We start from the raw sequence: 21,114 nt of genomic DNA on the forward strand, positions 1-21,114 counted from the left end.
AATTGCTTCACTGGTGCCACAAGGGGACAGCTCAGCCCCAGCTGATGGCACCACCACCACCACCACCAGCACTGCCACCTGGCACCGCCACACACGTGCCCTGGCTGCCTCCTGGGTAGTTAGTGCTGAGCCCCGTCCCGTGCCTGCTGATCCCGCTGTTGGAGGAAGTTGGGGGAAGAAGCACGTCAGATGGAGCTTTGCTCAGCCTTCCCACACGGGGCAACACCGCAGGGGAGCACAATGGCACGGCACAGCACGGCACGAACAGGGGCTGCCACTGTGCCCCGGCACAGCCCCCAGGCAGCACTCAAGTGCACATGGCTTGCCCATCCCCAGGGTCCTGCCTGCTGGGGGGCTCCACCTTACTTGTGCCCCATCCAGCCACACGGAGCGCTGAGCACTGTAGGTGGTGGGCTCCCAGGAAACAGTAATTTTCATAGCAGGTTTGAGGGCAAGAGCAGCTTCAGCAACATCCCCACACCCGGTGGCTCCAGGACACTCACAGCGCCGTCACAGGCTTAGCAAGTGTCTGCAAGCCAGGCCAAGAGGATGCTACTCCCACCCCCAGCATCCCTCCTGCATCCCCTGCACCTCCCAGCAGTGCAGCCCCCTCCTGCCTGCTCCAGCTGCAGCAGGGACACGGGGCACCGCTGGTGGGAAGCACCCAGCCTGGGGCTGTGCTGCGAGGGTCCAGTGCAATAGTGAGTGCAGCAGCTCTTCCCAGGAAGCCTCAACCACTGCCCGCAGCACGGAGGGTGCCGAGCCCACACCGCAGCTCACCCAGTTTCACATCCTCTGTCCGTGCTCCTGCAGAGCCCGGTGCGGCTGCAGCCGCTGCCTCTCCGCAGCGGGACCCGTCGTGCATCACCCGCCGGCTGCAGCTCCTGCGAGCTGCCAGCACGAGCCCGTGCAGCCCTTAGCCAAGGGGCAGCAGGGGCCTGCCCCTGCCCCGGCCTCCACAACAGCAAGAACAGCGCCTGCAGCCACCTGCACGCTGCAGGGAGCGAGCTCCTGACCACAGGAAGCTGCTGCGGGCGCAGCAAGGCCGAGGGGCTCTGCAGCGGGGCAGCCTCTGCGAGCAAGTGCAGCCCAACGGAGCCTCCTGGGGGTCAGGACCCTGCAGGGGGGCTCAGTGGAGCTGGGCTGGGCTCTGCCTGAGGCTTGGCCATGGCAAGGTCCTGGTCCAGCCTGGCCATGCCCAGCGCAGGGGATGTGCTCCAGCTGCAGCGTGGTGTTGGATGCAGCGGCTGCAGCACAGAGGCTCAGCCCGAGTGCTGTGGGAAGGGTGCTCGGGCTCCTCAGGCTCTTCCCGCACCTCCAGCCACTGCAGCCGCTCCTCGAATCGGCTCCTCTCTGTGGGTTCCAGACCAGCAGCTGCTTCGCGTCGCTCAGGGCAGGGGCTGACCCCACCAGGTCCCCAAGCAGCAGCCCCTGCTCACAGCCCAGGCTGGGGGGGGTGCTCTTCTCCTCTCTGGGCGCTTCTCTGCCCTGGCCAGGGGCTGTTGGGGGGACACGGCGCTGAAGACTCCTGCAGCAGCACCGTGGGGCAGCAGCAGCTCCCTGCACATCCCAGCGCAGTGCCTGCTGCAGGCAGTGCCCCAGGACCCTCCTGTGACTGCAGGGCAGATCCGGGCATCCCATGGGCTACGTGAGGCCACGGCACACAGAGCACAGGCAGCTGGGCTGGTTTGCATAGTTCTGAACATTTAATAACTCAGTCTCTCTAGCGTTATATCCACATCCATTAAATTAAAAACAGGCTCAGGAGGCAGCTCCCGGCTGATTAAATTACAAGAAAAAATTACTGTGCACCAAAAAGTTATTATAGAAAAATAGTCCTGTGGCCCCCAGCCGGCGGCTCCGTCCTTGGCTGGCTGCAGCGGGCATGGGCATGGGCACAGGCCGTGCCATGGCCCCGGCGTGCGGACGGCAAAGGGGCTCGTGGCACCTGCCCCCAGCCCACGGGGAAGGGGCGGCGAGGGCAGGCGGTGCCGGGAAGGGGCTCCAGCAGGGAGCAGAACGGATTGTCACCAAGTGGGGGCAAGGCACGTCGAGGGGCAGGGGTCGCCGGGCTCTGCCCAGCGCAGGCAGGGTGCAGGCAGAGCCAGGCGCTGCCAGACTGCCCTGGCCAGCACCTGTACAGCCCTGCCCAGGGGCAAAACAGGCGCAGAGCAGGGGTGCGTGGGGGTCCCTGCCCACGCAGCAGCACTGAGCCACGGTCACAAGGCGCTGCCCTGCCCCATGCTCCCTGGTGCAGGGGGCTCCTGTCCGCGCTGCAGGCAGCCTCGCGGGACGGGCAGGCAGCGGGCAAGCAGGCAGCAGCAGCCGAGGCCTGGCCATTATTGCTGTTGAAGGGCACGGGTGGAGGCAGACAGACCCTCGGTGGGTGGCAGGGAGGCGGGATACAGTGGGCAGAGCCAGGGATGCAGATGGGTGCTGAGGGCGGCAGGGGCAGGGGATGCTGCGGGACAGAGCCAACCCTGGCCAGCCCAGCCTGAGCAGTGACACCCCAGGGACTCACACACTGCCCACCCAGGGGATGTGTGTGACCCCCAGCAACAGCCATCATCCCGGGCAGGGTACATGGCCGCCAGCGCAGGGCCAGTCAGAGACCCTGCTGCCACCACACATCCCAGCACAGGGTCAGGATAGACACAGGGCAGAGACAGATGGAGCCAGACCAGGACAGTGCGGAGCTGGGGAGGGTGCCAGCAGGGCTGTGCCCGGCTGCCCAGGCCAGGGCAAGGGACAGTGCCGGTGGGTGGGAACCCCGGGCTGCTGTGGTGCGGGACAGGGTTGGGGGCAGAGTCCAGGACCCCTCGGCCTTGCCTACCCTGGCCCCATGGTGCTGGGCAGGGAGGAGGGAGGGGCGGGAGGGCTCATCAAAGGGCACTTTGGTCTCTGATGAAGGCAGTCCTCTCGCTGTGGGCCTCGTTGTCCTCACCGTCCGACTCTGAGGGGCCCTCCTCCTGCCAGATGTCAGAGGGGAGCCCCTTGTAGGAGATGATCCCGCTGTCCAGGGCATAGACCTTCACACCCCGCAGGCTGAAGCCTGAGCGTGCCTGCAGCACCAGGAAAATGGTGACAAAGATGACGACGATGATGACGCAGCTGAGGCTGGCAATGAGGACAGGCAGGTTGGTGGGAGGGGGAGCCTCGGCCAGCCCCTCGCCGTCTGCCAGGGCAGGGGACGCACGGCTGCTCTGCGTCTGATGGGAGCAGGAGAGGTCCAGGCTGCTGAAGTGGGAGTGCGCGGGGCAGGTCAGGCACTGGTTGGGGCCAGGACCGGTGCAGGTGGCGCAGGAGGTGTGGCAGGGCAGGCAGAGGTGCGGGGCAATGGGCTCCACGCTGTTCTCCAGCTCGTAGTGTGTGCTCTGGATGCCGGGCGCGAAGCCGGGAGGGCAGTGCTTCAGGCAGCTCTTCTGGTGCAGGTAGTACCCCTCCTCGCAGACTGCGGGACAGGCAGCGTCAGTGCGGGCTGGGGGCTGCCTGTGCCCCACATCCCCATCCCTTACCCACCAGCCCCACACTCACCCACACAGGTCTGGCTGGGGGTCAAAGTCTTGCAGCCGCTGCTCTCCAGCTGGTTGGAGAGGCTCGGGGAGTCAGTGGCCGTCCCGTACAGCACGAGCGTGAACTTGGTCAGTGTGCCTGCAAGGATACGGGGTGAGGACTGCCGATGCGCCCACACTCGGGGCAGGCACACGGAGGGGGTTTGCACTGGTACCCTCCATGGGCTGCCAAAGGACCACAGGGCTCTGCCTATCTCCTGGAGAGGCCCCAGCATGCAGCAATGCCCAGGCACAGGACTGCTGTGGGGCAGGGCCAGGCCACCCAGCATGGGGAGAACCTGACGCCTCAGACCCCACCACTGCCCAGAGCCACGGAATCTCCTCCCATGTGCCCAGCTCCAGCCTCTCCCCAGCAGGTCACTGCAAAGCACCCAAGTGTTACTGCACCCAGAGCTCAGGAGTGCTGGGGGGACACCGGGTGTCCAAGGTGCTCCCACTCTCATCCCAGGCTTGGAGGGAGGCAGCAGTGGGGCTCGGGCCAGCCCAGACCTACCATAGTTGTTGGCATCGCTGGTGTTCTCGATCTCCAGCACCCATTCCCCAGAGGGGTCCTCGTCCCACGAGTGCGTCGTCATGAAGGCCCAGTCATTGAAGCCATCGGCCGAGAAGTCGTGGGGCCTGGGCAAGATGGGAGTGTGAGAGTTGGGTGCCCACATCCCACAAACCAAGTGGGGCCAGCCTGAGCCTCGGGCCACCCTGGGGCAGCCCAGCACATACCTGGCAGCCAGGAGGGTGGAGCGGGTGCCCATGGGGCTGACGAGATGGATGGCGAGGTCCCCGCGCCGGTTGTAGGACAGGGTCAGCCGTGCCTGTGCGTGCTCCAGCCGGCTGATGTAGTTGGCTTTCCCCAGGCAGGCGTCCACTTTCCGCCGCACCTCCAGGCGCTTCCCGATGTCCCTGACGAGGGCAGGCAAGAGTGAGTCCAGTCCCAGCCTGGGGGCTCTTGACAGGGTGTCCTTGGTCCTGCTCCCTCCTGCCAGGCCTGGCAGCTGCCCCAGGGTGGCTGGAGTGGGAGTCAACCCCGCAGCAGCTGATGGTGCCTCCTCTCCATCCCTGGTGCAGGCAGAGGGACCTGCCCGCATTCCTGGGCATGGTGGGGTTTGCTCTGCCAAGCACGTGCTGCCTGGTGCCACCTCCCCAGGCACTGCTCCACATCAGCCCTGAATGGGCCCTTTCTTTGCCTGCTGCCAGGCCAGCAACACCCTGCTCAGTGTGGCCAGGGACGGGACAGGCACGGCCGTCCCCATCCCGCTGGCTGGGTGCAGCCACCTCCTGCAGCCACCCGCAGTGCCAGCACTGATGCGGGACAGGATGCGGGTCACAAAGAGCGCTGGCTCCGGACAGGCAGGCTGGATCCCAGGAGAGGACAAGGGCACAGGCAAGACCCAGCCCCGGCTCGCTCCATGCTCAGAGCCCCCGGGGAGCGCCCTGGCCGCATACGAGCCTCAGCACATGTTGTGCTGCGGCAGCAGCGGCCAAGCAGGAGTAAAAGGAGCTTCTGTCTGACCCCTGAAAAGCCCCTGTGTGTCCGGGATGACTTGTGCTGGCTGCTCCCAAACCGCAGCACGCAGCACGGCCCCAGCAGAGCGGGCAGGCTCAGCGGGCCATGACAGCTGAAGGCACCTTTCCCAGCCCTCCCCAGGCTCTCCCAGGATGGTCCAAGGTCTCAGAGGAGCTCATCCCTGGAGATCCTCCCCAGCCTTGGCCCTGGACCCAGAGGCCCTTGGGCTCCTGCACGGGGCAGTGCACAGGGTGATGCCCTCCTGGGCTCACCAGCCCTTACTTTGGCTCTGTGAGGACGTCGATGACACATTTCCTCTGAGGTCCCACCGTGGTCCAGTTCTTGGCCAGGCTCACCATGGCACCAGCATCCAGCAGCCCGTAGCCATAGGAGTGGCTGACTGTGGACAGAGAGGGGTCAGCGCTGCCCCAGGGCACTCAGCAGGGGCTGCAGCCCACAGGGCTGCCTGGGGAGCTCTGCCCCAGCACACCCAGGCTAGCGGTGCTTGCAGGAACCGGAGCCCCTGGTCCCCCCCCCAGCACCCCAGTACCTTTGCGGCCGACGCCGTTGGTGACCCAGTCGTTGGCGTTGAGGTGAGCCGGCTTCGACGTCTGCACCACGAGGTGCTGCATATCCCGCCAGGTCAGGTTCTTGCTGCGGGGGAACAGAGGCTCAGGCACCGGTGCCACCTCCTCAGCCCTGGGCAGCTCATGCCATGGCAACGCTGCCCCAGGGGCTACGCAGCACCCCCAGCCCAGCCCCACTCTGAGCCTGCCCTTACTTGGCCTCAAGAGCGAGAGCGATGATGCCAGCGGCCAGGGGTGCCGAGGCCGATGTCCCTGTGTGCGATTCGGTGCATTTCTGTCTGAGGTCGGTCGTCACCTGCAGGGAGCAGTGCCAGGGTAGGAGGTGCTGCAGGCACCAGCCACATCCTGGAGCTGGCTGAGGGGCTTGTGGTCCCCAGGAGGGCTGCAGGAGGTGAGGAAGAGCCTCTGCTCCTGGGGTGGCTCACGAGTTTCATGGAATCATCTTAGAACCATGGTATGGTTTGTGTTGGAAGGGACCTTAAAGCTCCTCCAGCTCCAACCCCTGCCACAGGCAGGGACCCCTTCCACTGGAGCAGCTTGCTCCAAGCCCCTGTGTCCAACCTGCCCTTGAGCACTGCCAGGGATGGGGCAGCCACAGCTTCTCTGGGCACCCTGTGCCAGCGCCTCAGCACCCTCACAGGGAAGAGCTTCTGCCTAAGAGCTCATCTCAGTCTCCCCTCGGCAGGTTAAAGCCATTCCCCTTGGCCTGTCCCTGCAGGCCCTTGTCCCAAGCCCCTCTCCAGGTCTTGTGGAGCCCCTTTAGGCACTGGAGCTGCTCTAAGGTCTCCCCTTAAGGAGCCTTCTCTTCTCCAGGCTGACCCAGCCCAGCTCTCTCAGCCTGGCTCCAGAGCAGAGCTGCTCCAGAAGCCCTCAACTCATGAGACCGAGCTCTGGGAATGACCTGGAGGGTGGCAGCATGGCAGAGGGGGGCCAACCCCGCTCCCAGCACCACAACTCCCAGAGGGATGCCATGGGAGCTGCAGCTTGGCACATCCCACCCCCATGAGCCCCCACCCTGCTGACACCAGCAGCCCCAACTCACAATCTGCTTCTCGTTCTGGTTGCCGCTGCTGTACGTGGTGGCGAGGGTGGAGGAGCAGGCCTCGCTGTACCAGGGCACGTTACCGTACTGTGTGGTGCTGCTGATGGACAGCGTGTAGATGCTGTTGGTGTAGCCATCGCAGTTGCAGCTGTCGTGCTCACGGCCCCCGTTCCCGGATGCCCAGACGAAGATGGAGCCCAGCCCTCCTCGGCCCTGGCAACAGAGCAGGGTGAGGGCCAGCACCACGGCACTGGACTGCTGGCAGCCCCAGGCTGGAGCTGTGACCAGGGCGGTGCCAGCTCTGCCTGGGGCTCTTGCAGCCTGAGCGGGAAAGACCGAGCAGATGTAGCGGGGACACAGGAGACAGCAGGATGCCACCGACCACAGCCTGGGCGCTGCCAGCCCTCAGCACCACTGAGCCCATGGAGGGTGCTGGGGCAGCCCTGGGGAGGCTGCAGAAGCTGCCCCAACAGGGAGAGTACTGGGTGGCAGGAGCCCTACTGAAGAGGGTCTTCCAAGCCCTGACGTCCTTTTCCACTCGGAAACCACCCAGGCTGATAGTCTGCGTTGGATTTGCAGCTGCCCCATAGGAGCTGCACCACGGCAATGCCAAATGCTGCGCTCACAGCACAGGGAGCAGGGGGAGGACAAGAGGAAGCGAGAGAGAGCAGCTGGCATGAAACCAGGCAGGAGCCAGCACAGGGCTTTGAGAGCAGCATGAGGCTAGCCCAGAGCAGGGCTGTGCAGGAGCACAGGGTAGGGAGGACAAGACTTCTCAGAGAGGCGAGATAAGGGGCATGGGAGGAGCCCTGACTCAGAGCCATAACACAAGAAGAACGGGAAAAACCAACAGAGCCTGATCCTGGAGATGAGCTGAAAGACAGCTCATCACAGGAGGGCTGCGACAACAACCAGGGCAGGCAGAGCAAGGGATTACAGGGGCAGCTCAGCTGACACTCCCCGGGCAGACTCCCTCACCTGGCTGACCCCTCGGAAGAAAGCCTCCTCCGCCAGCCGGGCCGGGCCATCCACAGTCTTGCCGTCATCCTCCGGGCCCCAGCTGGCACTGTAGATGTGGATGTGGTTGGGATTGAGGCCCAGGGAATGGGCCTCCACAGCATCAGTCACCTCCCCATCCAGCATGCGCACGCCTAGGGCCAGAGAGCAGATGTCACGGGTGACCGGACGCGGCAGTGACGGTGTGCCCCCCCTGCACTGTTGCCGCCCTGCACCAAGACCCCCGGCACAGCCGCTCCTCCAACATCAGGCCCTGTGGAGCCCAGCGCAGGCTCTGCTCAGTACAGGGCAGGATGGCACCCACCTCCGATGCGGGCGTTGTAAGCAACGCCGACACCACAGATCCCGTTGTTGGCTACGGCAGCCACTTCCCCAGCGCAGCGTGTGCCATGCCTGCAGGAGAAATAGGGCAAAGCGTGCTCAGATGGGGTGTGAGGAACACAGGGCTCAGCACCGGCTGCAGACAGAGGCCCCAGCACCCAGGCTGCCTCCCGTCCTCCCGGACCGTGCAGCCAACAAAGGCCCCCCAGGGCTCCTCCATCAACCCTCCTGCTCCAGAGCAGGGAGGACTCAACAGCCTGCACTGGCACTGGGCAGCCACAAAGGATGCTGCTTGCATTGGAAGAGCATGCAGGAGGCTTTCTCTGTGGGGCAGAAGTGTGCCACCACCCCTGTGATAGTGCTGCTGCTGAGCCACTGCCGCAGCTCGGCTCTGCTGCCCTCACCTCTGCCTCCTGCCTCACCTGTTATCATTCATCTGTGTGTAGCGGGGCTGTGGGTCTGGGTCCTGGTCGTTGACATCAAAGCTCGCTCCTGGATCCTGGAATGAAGATCTGGCAGTCAGAGACCATACGCCTTCACCACTGAGCCCCACCAACCTGGGCCCATGCCTGTGTTCCATGGCCCTGAGGCTGGGCTGAGTGATGGGGCAGCTCCAGTCCCACCTACATCGCTTTCCTGCGTATCCCACAGCAGCAGGCACAAACCCCGCACTATGCAGCTTCAGGGTTGCATCAGGCAGCTGCAGCCACATGGACAGGCTCCTGTGGCACACCACTTTGTGGCATCAGCCCTCACTCACATAGTTGCCCTCCAGGTCAGGGTGGTTCTTCTCAATTCCGTCATCCAGGATGGAAACTACGATGCCCTTGCCTGTGTAGCCCTGCTCCCAGGCCTGACGCACGTTCAGGTCCCGCTGGTTGGTGTTGTACTGTCAAGAGAAACCTCAGCAATAGGAACTGCACCCAGTTGCTGGTACAGCAGTGCCCGGACCCCTCCCAGCCTTCACCCTGCTCTGCTGTGGAATGAGGATGAAGAAACCCTCCCAGGGGCCCAGGCACAGAGGGCCTGGCAGCAGGCCCTGGGGTGCCAAGTCTGTGCCCGTGCTGCGCTGACCGCACGGCTCCCCCCCTCGCCCAGCACTCACCAGGTACCACTGCTGCGGGAACTTGGGGTCTGTGGGCTCCATGAAAACGTCGCGCTTGGTCCTGCGCTTGGCTACCTGCTGCTCCAGCCACTGCACCTGGGCACAGAGAGCACAGCGGGCTCGCAATGAGGCCAGCAGCTCCCCAGGACCCTGCCCTGCACCAGCAGCCTGGGGACCCCACTGCAGCTACCAGAGCCAAGCCTGTCCCCATGCCCTGCCCTGCCGAGCAGAGCCATGGCGGGCAGCAGCGCCGGGCGCCCCGAGCCAGGCTGTGCTCCAGTGGAGCACGGAGGACAGAGCGCAGAGCTCTGCTGCACCGCGCTGCACGCCCTGCTGCACCGCCAGCCCCACCGCACCGCCACGCTGGCGCCCGGCACTGCTGGCACTGCCCTGTCCCCATACGAGGGCATAGAGCCCTTCACGGCACAGAGGCTGCCCCATGCCCTGGCACCAGTTGGAGAGATCCTAACCCTCACTAGGAGCATTGTGTGCAGTTCTGGTGTCCTCAACATAAAAAGGACATGGAACTGTTGGAACAAGTCCAGAGGAGGCCACGAGGATGATCAGGGACTGGAGCAGCTCCCGTATGAAGACAGGCTGAGGAAGTTGGGGCTGCTCAGCCTGGAGAAGAGAAGGTTGTGTGGAGACCTCAGAGCAGCCTTCCAGTATCTGAAGGGGGCCTATAGGGATGCTGGAGAGGGACTCTTCATTAGGGACTGTAGTGACAGGACAAGGGGTAACAGGTTAAAACTTAAACAGGGGAAGTTTAGATGGGATATAAGGAGGAAATTCTTTCCTGTTAGGGTGGTGAGGCACCGGAATGGGTTGCCCAGGGAAGCTGTGAATGCTCCATCCCTGGCATTGTTCAAGGTCAGGTTGGACAGAGCCTTGGGTGCCATGGTTTAGTGTGAGGTGTCCCTGCCCATGGCAGGGGGGTTGGAACTGGATGATCTTAAGGTCCTTTCCAACCCAAACTATTCTATGATCCTGTGATCACAGCAGTCCACAGGCCAGTGATGCTGGCACTGCCGATCCCTGCCCCTGCCAGACACATGCCAGGCTCCCACCCAGCTCTGCCAAGAGCCTCAGTGCCAGGGGATGGTTCACGGCAGCTCAACCCATCCTGTGCCTGGTGCTGGCTCACATGGCAGTGTAAGTGGCCAGAACCAAAGCCAGCCCCTGCAGGCATGGCCCCCACTGCACGTACCTGGGGTTCCCTGGCCAAACGGCTGTGCCAGGGCTGGTGGGGTGAGAGGGAACGCTTCACCACGCCACTGTGCCGAAAGTGGTAATAGTCACCAAAGATCTGCAACAGAGAAAGGAGTGGGATGGACGTGAGAGGCCGGTCTCCCCCATTCCCTGTCCCCTGCCTGCAATCCCAAGCTTGTGGCAGGCACAGGTAGACTGAGTCCCCACTCCAGAGTGGCTGATGAGGTCAGGTGCTTGCGGCAGAATGTCCTGCAAGCGGCTGCGGCAGCTCGTGATAAGGAAGCTGGGGAGACTGTGGAGCCACCATGACACAGCCTGTGCCCACCTCTCCCTCCTGCATGCCCCCACAGGACACCAAGACCCACAGTCTAACAAAGCTGCTGCCCTGGCAGGGAGGCCCCAGGCAGGCAGTGGCAGAGAGGGACAGGTCTGTGGGAGGCAGCGTGGGAGAAGCACCAACTTCAGGAGGCAAAACTGCCCCTCCCAGGGCCACCCTGCACCCCTGCCACCGGTGCAGGAGGGTCCTGGTGGGGCCCAGGCAGCCCCAAGCAGGCAGGGAGGGTCCAACCCAGGCTCTGCTCCTGCGGACAGGCCTCCAGCAGAGCCCTTCTCCCACCCGCGCCAGGCTCCACGTCGGGGCAGAGCCAGCTCCAGCAGGGCCAAGCGCAGGCACACGCAGTGGGGGCAGCTGCCACGCAGGCGCTGGGCAGCACTATCCAGCTCCGTGCGTGGGGACTGGGGCTGGGCCAGGCCCCGCAGCCACCACAGGGTTATTTATACACCCCGAACCCTCTCCAGTGCTGTCATTTCCTGATCCCCTCCCGCACGTCCCCGGGGGCTGGCCGGGCTGCAGTGACCCAGCCCTGCTGCGCAGGACTCGGCAGCCAGCTCGCAGTGCAGGGAAGGGGGCTGAGTGCCCACCTCGCCCCCCTCGCAGTCATGGTTCCTGGGCAGTGGCTGCAGGCAGGATCCCAATGCAGCACGGCAATAACCCCCCACCCGCTGGTGCTATCCAGGGAAGCCACAGACCATGCTGGCTCCCCAGGACATGGGGGTGCGCTCCCCAGTCCTGCTCCTGCCCTGTGCCGGCGGAGGGAAGGCCAGGACTCACGCTGCAGCTCTGCAGCCCTTCCCTGCAGGGCACAGGCTGGAGTCCCAGCACAGGGGGCTGCAGAGCTGCAGCCCTGCCTGCTACAGCAGCATCGCCCCTCGAGTCACTGGGGACAGAGCCGTGCCTGTTCCCTGCAGCACACGGTGTCCCCCAGCATGGCCTGGGACGCACGCAGCTCAGAGCACCCAGGGAGGTGCCAAGGCAGAAAGGCTCTGCCTGGGCAGGCAGAAGGGACAGGAAGCTGCAGGCTGGCTGCCCTGCCCCAGCACCCCTCAGGGGTCAGGACAGAGAGCGCTTGTTCCTGCGCCATCACGGCTCTGCTGGTCATCCGGCTGGATTAGGTCTGCACAGACACTGCGGTGGCCGGCAGGAGCCAGCCAGCCCACACGTTTCCACCCTAATCCCACAGTCCCTGTCCTCAGCAAGGGCAGAGCCATCCCCGGGCAGGCAGCATCGATCCTACAGACGCTGGTGCCAGCTCACAGCTCCTGCCTCATCTTCCAGCCTGTGGCCACCTCGGCCAGTCCCTCTCCTCTGACCCCAGCACTGTCACTTGGGTCCCCTTCAAGGCCACCAGCTGTGGGTCCTGGCACCTCCCTGCCTGAGGCTCCCTGGCCAGGGCACTGCCTGCCCCAGCTCCACAGGCAGGGAGGACGCCAGGACAGTGCACTTCCGAGGACAGTGTCCAGGCTCCACGCTGAGGCCAGAATCCTCTCAGATAAGGACCCTGTGGGCCTCTCACTGGGGCACTGCCAGAAGCCCCCGGTCCCCCCTCTCCCAGCCTGGCTGCCGCATCCTGCCCCAGTGCCACATACACCCCCAGGAACAGCAGCCCAGAAACCCGCCAGGAGGGAAACTCTGGCTCCTTCCACTCCTGCTCTTCCTGCCAGGCTGCCACGGCCCCTCTGTGGGAGCGGGCTGCTGGGGCCAGCCAAGCCTCATCCTGCAGCACATACACCGGGATGGGCTCCAGAACGGCACAAAACGTGCCCAGACCAGCAGCTCCTGCCCCAGCTTGAACTGCTGCAGCCTGCAAGTGCTGCCTCGCCGCTGCTCCGCTGGCAGCTGCGGGGCTGGGAGTGGGGGGAGAGGTGCCAGCCTCTGGCCGCAGAGCCAACAGCGCAGGGAAAAGGTGAGGGCAGAGCTGGCACAGAGCCCCCACGGCTCACGGGGACAGACCCCAAACAGGCCTGGGCTCCCCGCCAAGCTGTGGGGCCCTGCAGAGCTCTGCACCGCAGCCCAGGGCCAGCAGAGACACAGGCACAGAGCCTGGTGCCCCTTGGCCCTGGGACCCGGCACAGCAGCTGGTGGCACCTCAGCCCTGTTCCTGCTCCCAGGGGTCTCAGCACAGACCGGGCCCCGCAGGACATGTCCTGGGCTGCTCTCCTGGTCCCCTCTGCACAGCAGTGGCCGGGGCCCAGCCCATCCTTTGCCCTGATGCTGGCTCCAAGACACTTCCACGCAGACAGCACGTGTGTGAAGCTGTCCCATTGCCCGTGCAGCAGACACCCAAGTGAGGCCTGGCCCCAGCCCCTACAGAGTTCCCTCCTCTGGCGTGAGCCCCAGAGCACAGAGGATTCCCTGTCCTCAGAGCCCTGTGTGCCCATCACCTTGGGAGGGGCAGCACAAGGCACCCACCCGCAGCAGCAGCAGCCACCATGCTCCCCACCCGCCACCGCTCGAGGCCATTGCTCACAGCGAGGTCCTGACACCGCAGCCACCGGTTGTGCAATTTCCTCTGGGATTTCGCCCCTCGCTTCCTTCCCAGAGCAGCCAGCCCAGTGCAGGGGCAGCCTCCTGCTCCCAGGGCAACAGACCCCCGGGCACGCAGGCAGCCCGAGGGCGCTGGCACAGCCACGCAGCCACATCTTGCTGGAGCAGTGGCTGGGCAGCTCCTCGTGCCTGGGCAGGGGCCTGGGGGTCCCTCTGGGAGAGCCCTGCTGCACCCACTCCCATGGGATCCCCTTGCCCCACTCCTTGGTCACAGCAGCCATGCTGGTGCCAGCTCCATCTACAAAGCCCCCGCATGCTGCCAGCCCAGAGCCTGCATCCTGCCCATGGCACAGGGTGGAGAAAAGCTCCATGGATCAGGTTGTGCCAAGCGCACACCTGCAGCCAGTCAGGGAAAGGGCTGCCAGGAGCAGGAGCACTGGGGAGCTGGCCCTGCCAGGGCTGCCAGGAACAGGGCGCTGTGGAGCTCCTCATGCTGGGGACAAGCCCAGGGACCCCTGCTCCTTTGCCATCACCCCATTCTCCCCACCCTGGTGCCAAAGACTGACAGCCCCAGCACAGCCGCCAGCGCTGCCCCGTCCCTGGCTGAGCACAGAGAATGCTGAGCGCAGCAGGGACCTGCAGACACCTCCTGTGAAGGGCAGTTCAGGGCCAAGGACACGCGGCTGCTGTCGGACCACCTGCTCCGGGGACACCAGGAGGTGCCGGTGCTGCCCGGCTGAGCCATGGCTGTGCCACACTGGGGCAGCTCAGTCAGGAAACGGGAGCACTCCCCTCCTCCACCAATGCAGAGCATTCCTGATGTTTTCATGCTGGAACGGGCTTTTCCTCCTTCCTGCTCCAGCAGGCAGAATGTGCCATGTTGTGTTGTGCCACCAGACTGCCCCAGTGGCAGTGAGAGACCCTGGCTCCATCCAGCTGTTGACCACCCTTGATTGAACACAGCGGATGCTGCAGCAGCTGAGCAAGAATGCAGTGGTAGTGCTGCCCCAAGCTAGCTCCAAACTGAGCCCAGAATCCACCCAGGTCATGGCAGAGCCAACCACTTCCATGGGGAAAGGGAAGCAGGGCACTTACCAGGCCCAGGTTGAGGAATCCATGCTTCCTGGCCAGCCTGTCGGCCTCCTGTGGCCCCGCAGGGACGAGCACGGCCCACGTGTTGGTGTAAATACGCTGGGCCAGCACCTCCTGCGCCAGGAGAGCGAGGGCAACCACCAGAGTCCAGAGCAGGAGCAGCGAGCAGGGCCTCAGATCCATCAGAGTATCGGGGCTCCTCGAGGTGGGGAGCAGGAGGGTCCCGGGAGCGGTGGGTCCAGCGGCCTCCCTGCTTCAGCACCCCGGGGCACACCAGCCTCTCTGCCCCGCTGCTACCCGCTCAGCCCAAGCGAGCATGGGGATGAGCCCGCAGCAGCCAGCAGCAGGAACAGACAATCCAGGACAGCAGCAGGATCTGCAGAGACATGGAAGAGGGGTCAGGCCCTGGGGTGCCACTCCTCAAGCCTGGGGAGGGCAGGCCCTGCCAGGCCAAGCCGTGGCTTTGGCTCTCGGCGAAGGGTCCTGGGAACATGGGTGGCCACCAGGACACGGGGCTGCGAGGAGCCATGGCACTGGCTCCGCAGGGTGCCCCCGGCTGCAGAGCTGCTGTTTACTCTGCCTATTGCCCAATGTGTACTTATGCTCTGTGCCTACAAGCTGCTTCTCCAGTCCCAAGGGAGGCCAAAGGAGATGCCCCCATGCACTGTGTGAGGAAGCCCAGCTAAATGAAAGACACTGGAAGGAGGGCGAGCCCCTGCTCTCTGGTGAGCAGAGCCATCACTGCTGGTAGCAGCACCCAGCGCCGTGCTGCCTGTCACCATCAGCAGCTCAGCTCTGCCCTTCCTCTGGAGCACAACATGGTGACACCGGCGTGACTCATCTCCACAACAGAAAGGAAACTGGCACAGGGACAAGGAAAAGGGGCACACCGTCACCTCCAGTACAAACCAGGGCCTGGGGACAGCTTGCACCAGGCCAGAGGGCAAGCACAAGAAAGAAGCTGGAAGGCAGGTGGGAAGCAGAGCAGGGAGCGACCCACACAGCACATGCAGTGCGTGCTCCACAGGGACACCGTAATACCTGGTCATGGTCCAGGGACAGCAGGAAAGGTGAGAGGCAGCAGTGCCCAGAGGAGCCTCATCCCCCTCCCGCAGGCAGCAGGCTCGGGAGCAGGGAGCCTGCGGCGCTGCGAGACGAGGAGAGCAGCTCCGGCAGCCGCCTGAGCCCTCGCCGCGGGCTGCAGCACACACAGCGCTGGGGATCCCCGTCAGCGACCAGACCGCGGCCACGCTGCCGAGGCACCCGGAGCCACGAGCACCCACCAGCGGCTGGACCGGAGCCCTGGGTCCCAGACTGTGCCAGGGCCCAAATCACAGTTTCCAGTGGGAAACACTCCCAGAGCCCTCACGGAAGGGAAAAAGCTACTGCACAAGCGGAAAGCACAGCACAAGGGGACACTGTCTGCCACGGCTGGTGCCTGTGCCAGCACCGCACCCCCTGACCAGGTCCCTGCGGGCAGTCTCCTCTGCTGTGCCGGTCCCGGAGCCGGCAGCCACCCGCTCCCACGTGGGGAGCAGGCTGCAGCGGGGCCCTGCCGCGGGGTGCAGAGCCCGGCCCCCGCGGCCCCGGCCCTCCAAGTGCCCCCAGCACAGCCCCGGAGTCCCCGGCAGCGCCGCTGCCTCACCGGCAGATCTCGGGCCTCGTGCCCCCGGAACGGGATGAGGAGGAAGCGGCACCGGGACAGGCACTGCAGGGCAGCGGCACGGCGGGGGCCGAGGGGACACAAGCCGCCCCCCCCCCGCAGCCCCACAGACAGCTCGGTGCCGATCACACCCGGCACACGCGGGGCAGAGGCCGGCCGGGATCCCTCCCGACACCGATGGACACCGGAGCCCGGCTGCCGCGCGGGGCCGAGGCCCGCGGAGCCGCCGTCCGCCCGCAGACCGGCGGGGCGACGGCTGCCTGCGAGGGCGGCCGGGCCAGGCAGGCCCGCGGGCGCGACGGGACGAGGCCTGGTCCCTTCTCGCCCGCGGCGGCGGCTCCGGTCGGTCCCTCCGACAGCCCCAGCGCGCGCTCCCGGCCCCGGCCCCCCCCCACCGCGGCGCCGCCTCCCGCCCCTGCCCCGTCGCCCCCCCGGGGTCCCGCCCGGCCGGGGCCGCCGCAGCTGTCAAACCGCCGGCGCCGGCGGGTCGAGCCGTGCCCCGGCCGCGTTCCCGCGCCCTTACCGCGCGGCCTGCCCGCTCCCGTCCCGCCGGCGGCCGGGCCCGTCTGTCGGCGGCGCCGCGTCACTCCGCGGGGCGCCCGGAGCGCCCGCCCCGGAGCCGGGCCCGGCCCAGGCAGGGGCGGCCGGGGCGGCCGGCGGGGCCGCTTGTTTACGCCGAGCAGCTGTCAGCGCCGCCCGCCGCCCCGCCCCGCCCGGCCCCGCTCCGCTCCGCTCCACTCCGCTCCGGCACTGCCCGGCCCCGGCCCCGGCCCCGCTCGGCCCGGCCCGGCGCGGCGCGGCACGGCCGCCGCTCCGCCGGGCGCCGCCGGATGCCGTCACCGCCGACCGCCCCCCCCCCCCCCCCCCCCCCCCCCCCCCCCCCGGGGCACTGCGAGAACCGGTGCCGCTCGCCCCGCCGCGGGCAGACCCACCCTCAGCCGGCACCTCCGATCCCCCGTGGGGCCGCCCGTGCCGCGGAGCGAGAGGCCCGGATCAGCCCCGGGAGCTGCCAGAGCTCCCGGGGGCCCCGGCTCCGGGCAGGGTGCGAGGGCGCCCGCAAAGACCGGCGCCCGGAGCCGCCCTGCCTCCCGTGCCGGTGCCGCGCACAGCGGGGGGCTCTGCGGCGCGGGGCACGAGCTGACCCAGACCGGCCCGTTCCAGCCCCGGGGCAGCGCGCTCCTCGCCCGTGCCGATGCGATCACCCGCTGTAAGCGGGGTCCCGGCCCCGCTGAGCAAGTGCCCTGGAACCAGCGACACGAGCAAAACCCATCAGCCCGGTTTCAGGAGAGGGATTCCCACAAGGAGAAAAGGTGAGAAGTGAAGGCGGCTCATCTCAGCTTCGGCCGTTCCAAACACGCAACACACCCTTGTCCATCGCATCGCGGCTGGAGCAGTACAAAAGTCAGGTCAAGCACAGAAAGCAAAAGCAGCAGAACCCAAACTGACCTGGATCCTCCGCAGCTCTGAAAGCGTCTGGGCAGCCCTGGGAAGGAGCAGGTCCTACGGCTCCTCACAGAGAAAAGGAAGTCACTCGGATATCATGATCGAGATCATGAAGCATTAGCAATCGCACAGGAAACAGTCACCTTGGTAACTGAGATGCTGAGAACAGCCCAGAAAATCTGGCACAGGGCAGGTTTCTTTGCAAAACCTGCCTGTGTTTAACTTGGCAGCAGCCTTTTTGCTGGGGCAGCGACTCAGCATGGGCTGACCCCAGTGTATGGCCCCAAGACCACTGGCCACGGGGGTTGCAGCACCCCAGGCCCAGCCTCTAGGACCATGGACCCACCAGGCAGCCCAGGGGGAAACCTGGCACCCCTTGGACACACAGCACTCACCACTCTGGTCAGCTGGAGGGCCCAGGCCAGCTCCTGGATGTGCAGCTGACCCCAGAGTGCCCCACAGAGTTATAGGGTCCTCCGTGTGTCAGGGGCAGGTCCCGCTGGTGAAGGGGGCAGTGAGCTGCACCCTTGCGCCCTCCCCAGCACCCACCGCCATGTCTGGATTAGGCACTGGCTGTGCCCAGGCAGGTGACAGCCGCTGCGCCTGAGCCGGTGACATGTCACTGCAGAGAGGAGCTGACAAAGGGCCCTTGTCACCACGGGGCTTATCTCAGTGCCACGGGGCAGGCAGGCAGGAAGAACCTCTCTTACATAAACCAGCTTTGGACCCACTGCCTACCCGACAGCCCTGCCAGAGCTGGGGAGCGCTGGGCCATGGTACCTATCCTAGAATCCCAGCCTGGTTTGAGTTGGGAGGAACCTTAAAGCCCATCCAGCTCCAACCCCTGCCACAGGCAGGGACCCCCTCCACCGGAGCAGCTTGCTCCAAGCCCCTGTGTCCAACCTGGCCTTGAACACTGCCAGGGATGGGGCAGCCACAGCTTCTCTGGGCACCCTGTGCCAGCGCCTCAGCACCCTCAAAGGGAAGAGCTTCTGCCTAAGAGCTCATCTCAGTCTCCCCTCGGGCAGATTAAAGCCATTCCCCTTGGCCTGTCCCTACAGGCCCTTGTCCCAAGCCCCTCTCCAGGTCTCGTGGAGCCCCTTTAGGCACTGGAGCTGCTCTAAAGTCTCCTCTTCAGGAGCCTTCTCTTGTGCAGGCTGAACCAGCCCAGCTCTCTCAGCCTGTCACAAAGCCACAATATGGATGGGATCTACTTCCCCAGCAACCTCCCAGGGTCACTGGGCTGAATCTGAGCAGTGGCTGCTCCCATCTCTCTCAGCTATGCCTACATGGCTACCACAGCATGAACTCCTCTTGGACACTTGACTGACCTCGCTTGGAGGCATCAGTGCTCTGTGCAGTGACTCCCAGCTCACAGGCAGCTCTGTGCCTGTCAAGTGATTCCCGCAGCATCCCCCCAGGAGCCCACACAGGCACAGGCAAACTGCTCACCAGGGCTGGGGGGAGACCCCCCTTGCTGCTCCGTGCCAAGCACACCCTGGTGTGGCCCAGCAGCAGCCCAATCAATGCAAACCTACTTCCAGGGAAAAAAACAGGTCAATTTTTGGCTTCTGGGCTGCAGAGGTTGCACAAGCTCCCACAGTGATGCAACTGCCCATCTGCCCCAGAGCAGGGCAGCACTGGGGCTGCAGCTCTGCCTGCAGAGCCCCTGCCGCCCAGAAGGCAGACTGGGGAACCCTTGGAGGAAGGGCAGAAGGTCCTCACGAACAGTGGAGAAACCCAAGGAATGGGCAGGCATGCGACGCCCAGGGGGACCAGACCAGTACCTGAATGTTTAGCTGGAGCACAGCAACCCACTCTGTCCCCCATGCCCGTGTTGCAAACACTTCCCAGCCCTGCCCCCTGCACTTGCCGGCGCTGTTCCTCAAAGCGGCAGCCACTTTCCTGGGAGCCCCCGCCCTCTCCTCACCACTGGACGCTATGAGCAGGCTCCTGGGAAGGTCCTGGTGCCGCGGAGCTGGCACTGCCCTGGGTCCAGGAGGAGCTGCGCTCCGCAGGGCCCCGTGGCTCGGGAGGTTCTGCCCATGGCCACGCTCCCAGACACAACATCACCGCAGGGACTGCGGGCCCTGACCTTGTGCTGCGGTGCCGCTGCAGACACAAACACCCGCAGCTCAGGCACTTCTGTGACCTTATCTACATCCCACGGTGCGGCTCCTGCTCTGGGACATGGCAGCGGCGCTGTGCTGGGGAGAGGGACTCCTGCCACGTCCCCAGGTACCTGATAAGGGTAGGTCAGCTCCACGACACCCCAGTGCCTCGATGGAGCCGGCAGGCCGGGGCAATGTGCCATTTGGCTTCTCCAGCTCGGGCAGAGCAGACACATCACAGGCTGAGGGCCACCTCTCGCCACATCCTCCAATGCCGATGGTCACAGGACCCAGCCAGGCCCTCAAACCGTTTCCCTGTTTGCCCAGGTCTTTAGTTTGCCTTCACCTGAACAGGATACCATGTGCTTTGTGTGCAGCTCCCAGTCCTCACTTTAACTGATGTGCCTACAAGTCCTGTGCTGACACCTGCTCCTTGCCATGGCAGTGCAGGACTCATGAGGTGGGAAAACACTGACAACCCTCACGCAGAGCGGGAGTTCCAATTGTCATCTGGGCACAAGGGCCGAAGGCAGAGGAACGAGCTCTTGCTTACAGCTGGGCAAGGCTGGGGAGGACATCGACTGCTGTGGGGTTACAGCTACTATTGCCTCAGGTGCTACAGCAAACCATAAACTGGGGGGTACCAGGGAGCCCTGCGCATCCCACGGCACCCCTGTCCCTCCTCCCCGCACAGCTCCAGGCCATCCCAGCCCCTCTGGCTGCTGCAGGGACGTGCTGAAGCTGGGGTGCACCAGAGGCAGACTGGTGCAGCCCTGAAGCAGCAGCGGCGGGTTAAAGCACGGCTCTGGCCCATGTCCCAAATTCCCCCTCGCAGGGAGCCAGCGGACTTCCCAGAAGAGGAACCAGCTTCCTCTCTGTGGAGGAAGTGGCGCAGGATGGCAGCCGCGGCGGCGGTGCTCTGGGACTCAGTTCTCAAGAAGCCCCATCTGTGCGGGTGGGAGCTGGAGCCGGGGCCGCCCCAGCCGGGCCCCGCGAGGCCTCACGGCCCCCGTCTGCTGACGCGTGCGGCAGGAAAACCCCGCTCGCAGCGGAGCTGCCACAGCCGCTGCCCTTCCGGGCAAGAGGCCACTGCCGGGACCTCACCGCTGCCACCAGAGGCTCCTGTGCACCAGAAACAGCGCCGCCTCTCGGTGCCGGCTGCGCCCGGGGCTGCCCTGGGGCTTGGTGGAGCGGGGCCGGAGCGCTGGAGCTCGGCTCCGCCACCGGCCCCGCGGGAGTCACGGTGACGCCGAGCACTCGGTGTCCCGGCGGCCGAACCGCGGTGTCCGGCCCGGCGCAAAGCAGCTCCGTACCCAGGAGGGTGGCAAGGCCCTAAAGCCAGCGCCGCCGGTCACCGAGACCACGGCCCCGGCCTGGCACGGCGGGAGGCCCCGCGCAGGGGGCCGGAGCTGGAGCTCCCCGGCCGTGAGCGGGATCCCGGCCCCGGCGCTGCCCCTGCGTGCCGCGGGACGGCGGCCGGACAGAGCCGAGCCGAGCCCCGGGGCGCTGCGCTCCCGCAGCGCCCAGCACCAACAGACACCGGCGGCCCGCGGAAGTGACCCCGCGGTGATCGTCACTTCCGCCGGAAGCGGGCTGCTGTCCCGGTTCCGGTGAGCGGCGGCTCGCA

The 21,114-nt window shown here is 65.7% G+C and overlaps 2 protein-coding genes across 3 annotated transcripts; one reads left to right on the plus strand and one right to left on the minus strand.

Annotated features, from left to right (window-relative positions):
- Positions 1 to 1,684: 1,684 nt before the first annotated feature.
- FURIN (furin, paired basic amino acid cleaving enzyme) lies at positions 1,685 to 17,520 on the minus strand. 2 transcript variants are annotated; one of them, XM_057422681.1, is made up of 16 exons: positions 17,380 to 17,520; positions 14,274 to 14,646; positions 10,353 to 10,451; positions 9,146 to 9,241; positions 8,801 to 8,929; positions 8,463 to 8,539; positions 8,024 to 8,112; positions 7,681 to 7,853; positions 6,703 to 6,915; positions 5,855 to 5,955; positions 5,624 to 5,727; positions 5,356 to 5,473; positions 4,290 to 4,469; positions 4,066 to 4,190; positions 3,535 to 3,651; positions 1,685 to 3,451 (listed from the first exon to the last, which is right to left on the minus strand). In XM_057422681.1, exons 2-16 carry the CDS (start codon positions 14,451 to 14,453, stop codon positions 2,883 to 2,885), a joined length of 2,370 nt encoding a protein of 789 aa, XP_057278664.1. In that variant the 5' UTR covers positions 14,454 to 14,646; positions 17,380 to 17,520; the 3' UTR covers positions 1,685 to 2,882. The 2 variants fall into 2 exon arrangements, with proteins under 2 accessions (XP_057278664.1, XP_057278663.1); XM_057422680.1 differs by lacking the exon at positions 17,380 to 17,520 and adding an exon at positions 16,457 to 16,598.
- On the plus strand, positions 15,318 to 21,101 carry LOC130606419 (collagen alpha-1(I) chain-like). Its single transcript, XM_057422736.1, has 6 exons — positions 15,318 to 15,340; positions 15,386 to 15,576; positions 15,737 to 17,243; positions 19,495 to 19,627; positions 20,323 to 20,442; positions 20,520 to 21,101. The coding sequence occupies exons 1-6, from the start codon at positions 15,318 to 15,320 to the stop codon at positions 21,099 to 21,101; spliced, it is 2,556 nt and encodes an 851-aa protein (XP_057278719.1).
- Positions 21,102 to 21,114: the final 13 nt, after the last annotated feature.

The sequence above is a fragment of the Pezoporus wallicus genome, unplaced genomic scaffold, assembly GCF_028554395.1.
Source record: "Pezoporus wallicus isolate ANWC-B61680 ecotype Strahan unplaced genomic scaffold, APGP_CSIRO_Pwel_v1 contig_13178, whole genome shotgun sequence".
In the NCBI taxonomy this organism is placed as follows: Eukaryota; Metazoa; Chordata; class Aves; order Psittaciformes; family Psittacidae; genus Pezoporus; species Pezoporus wallicus.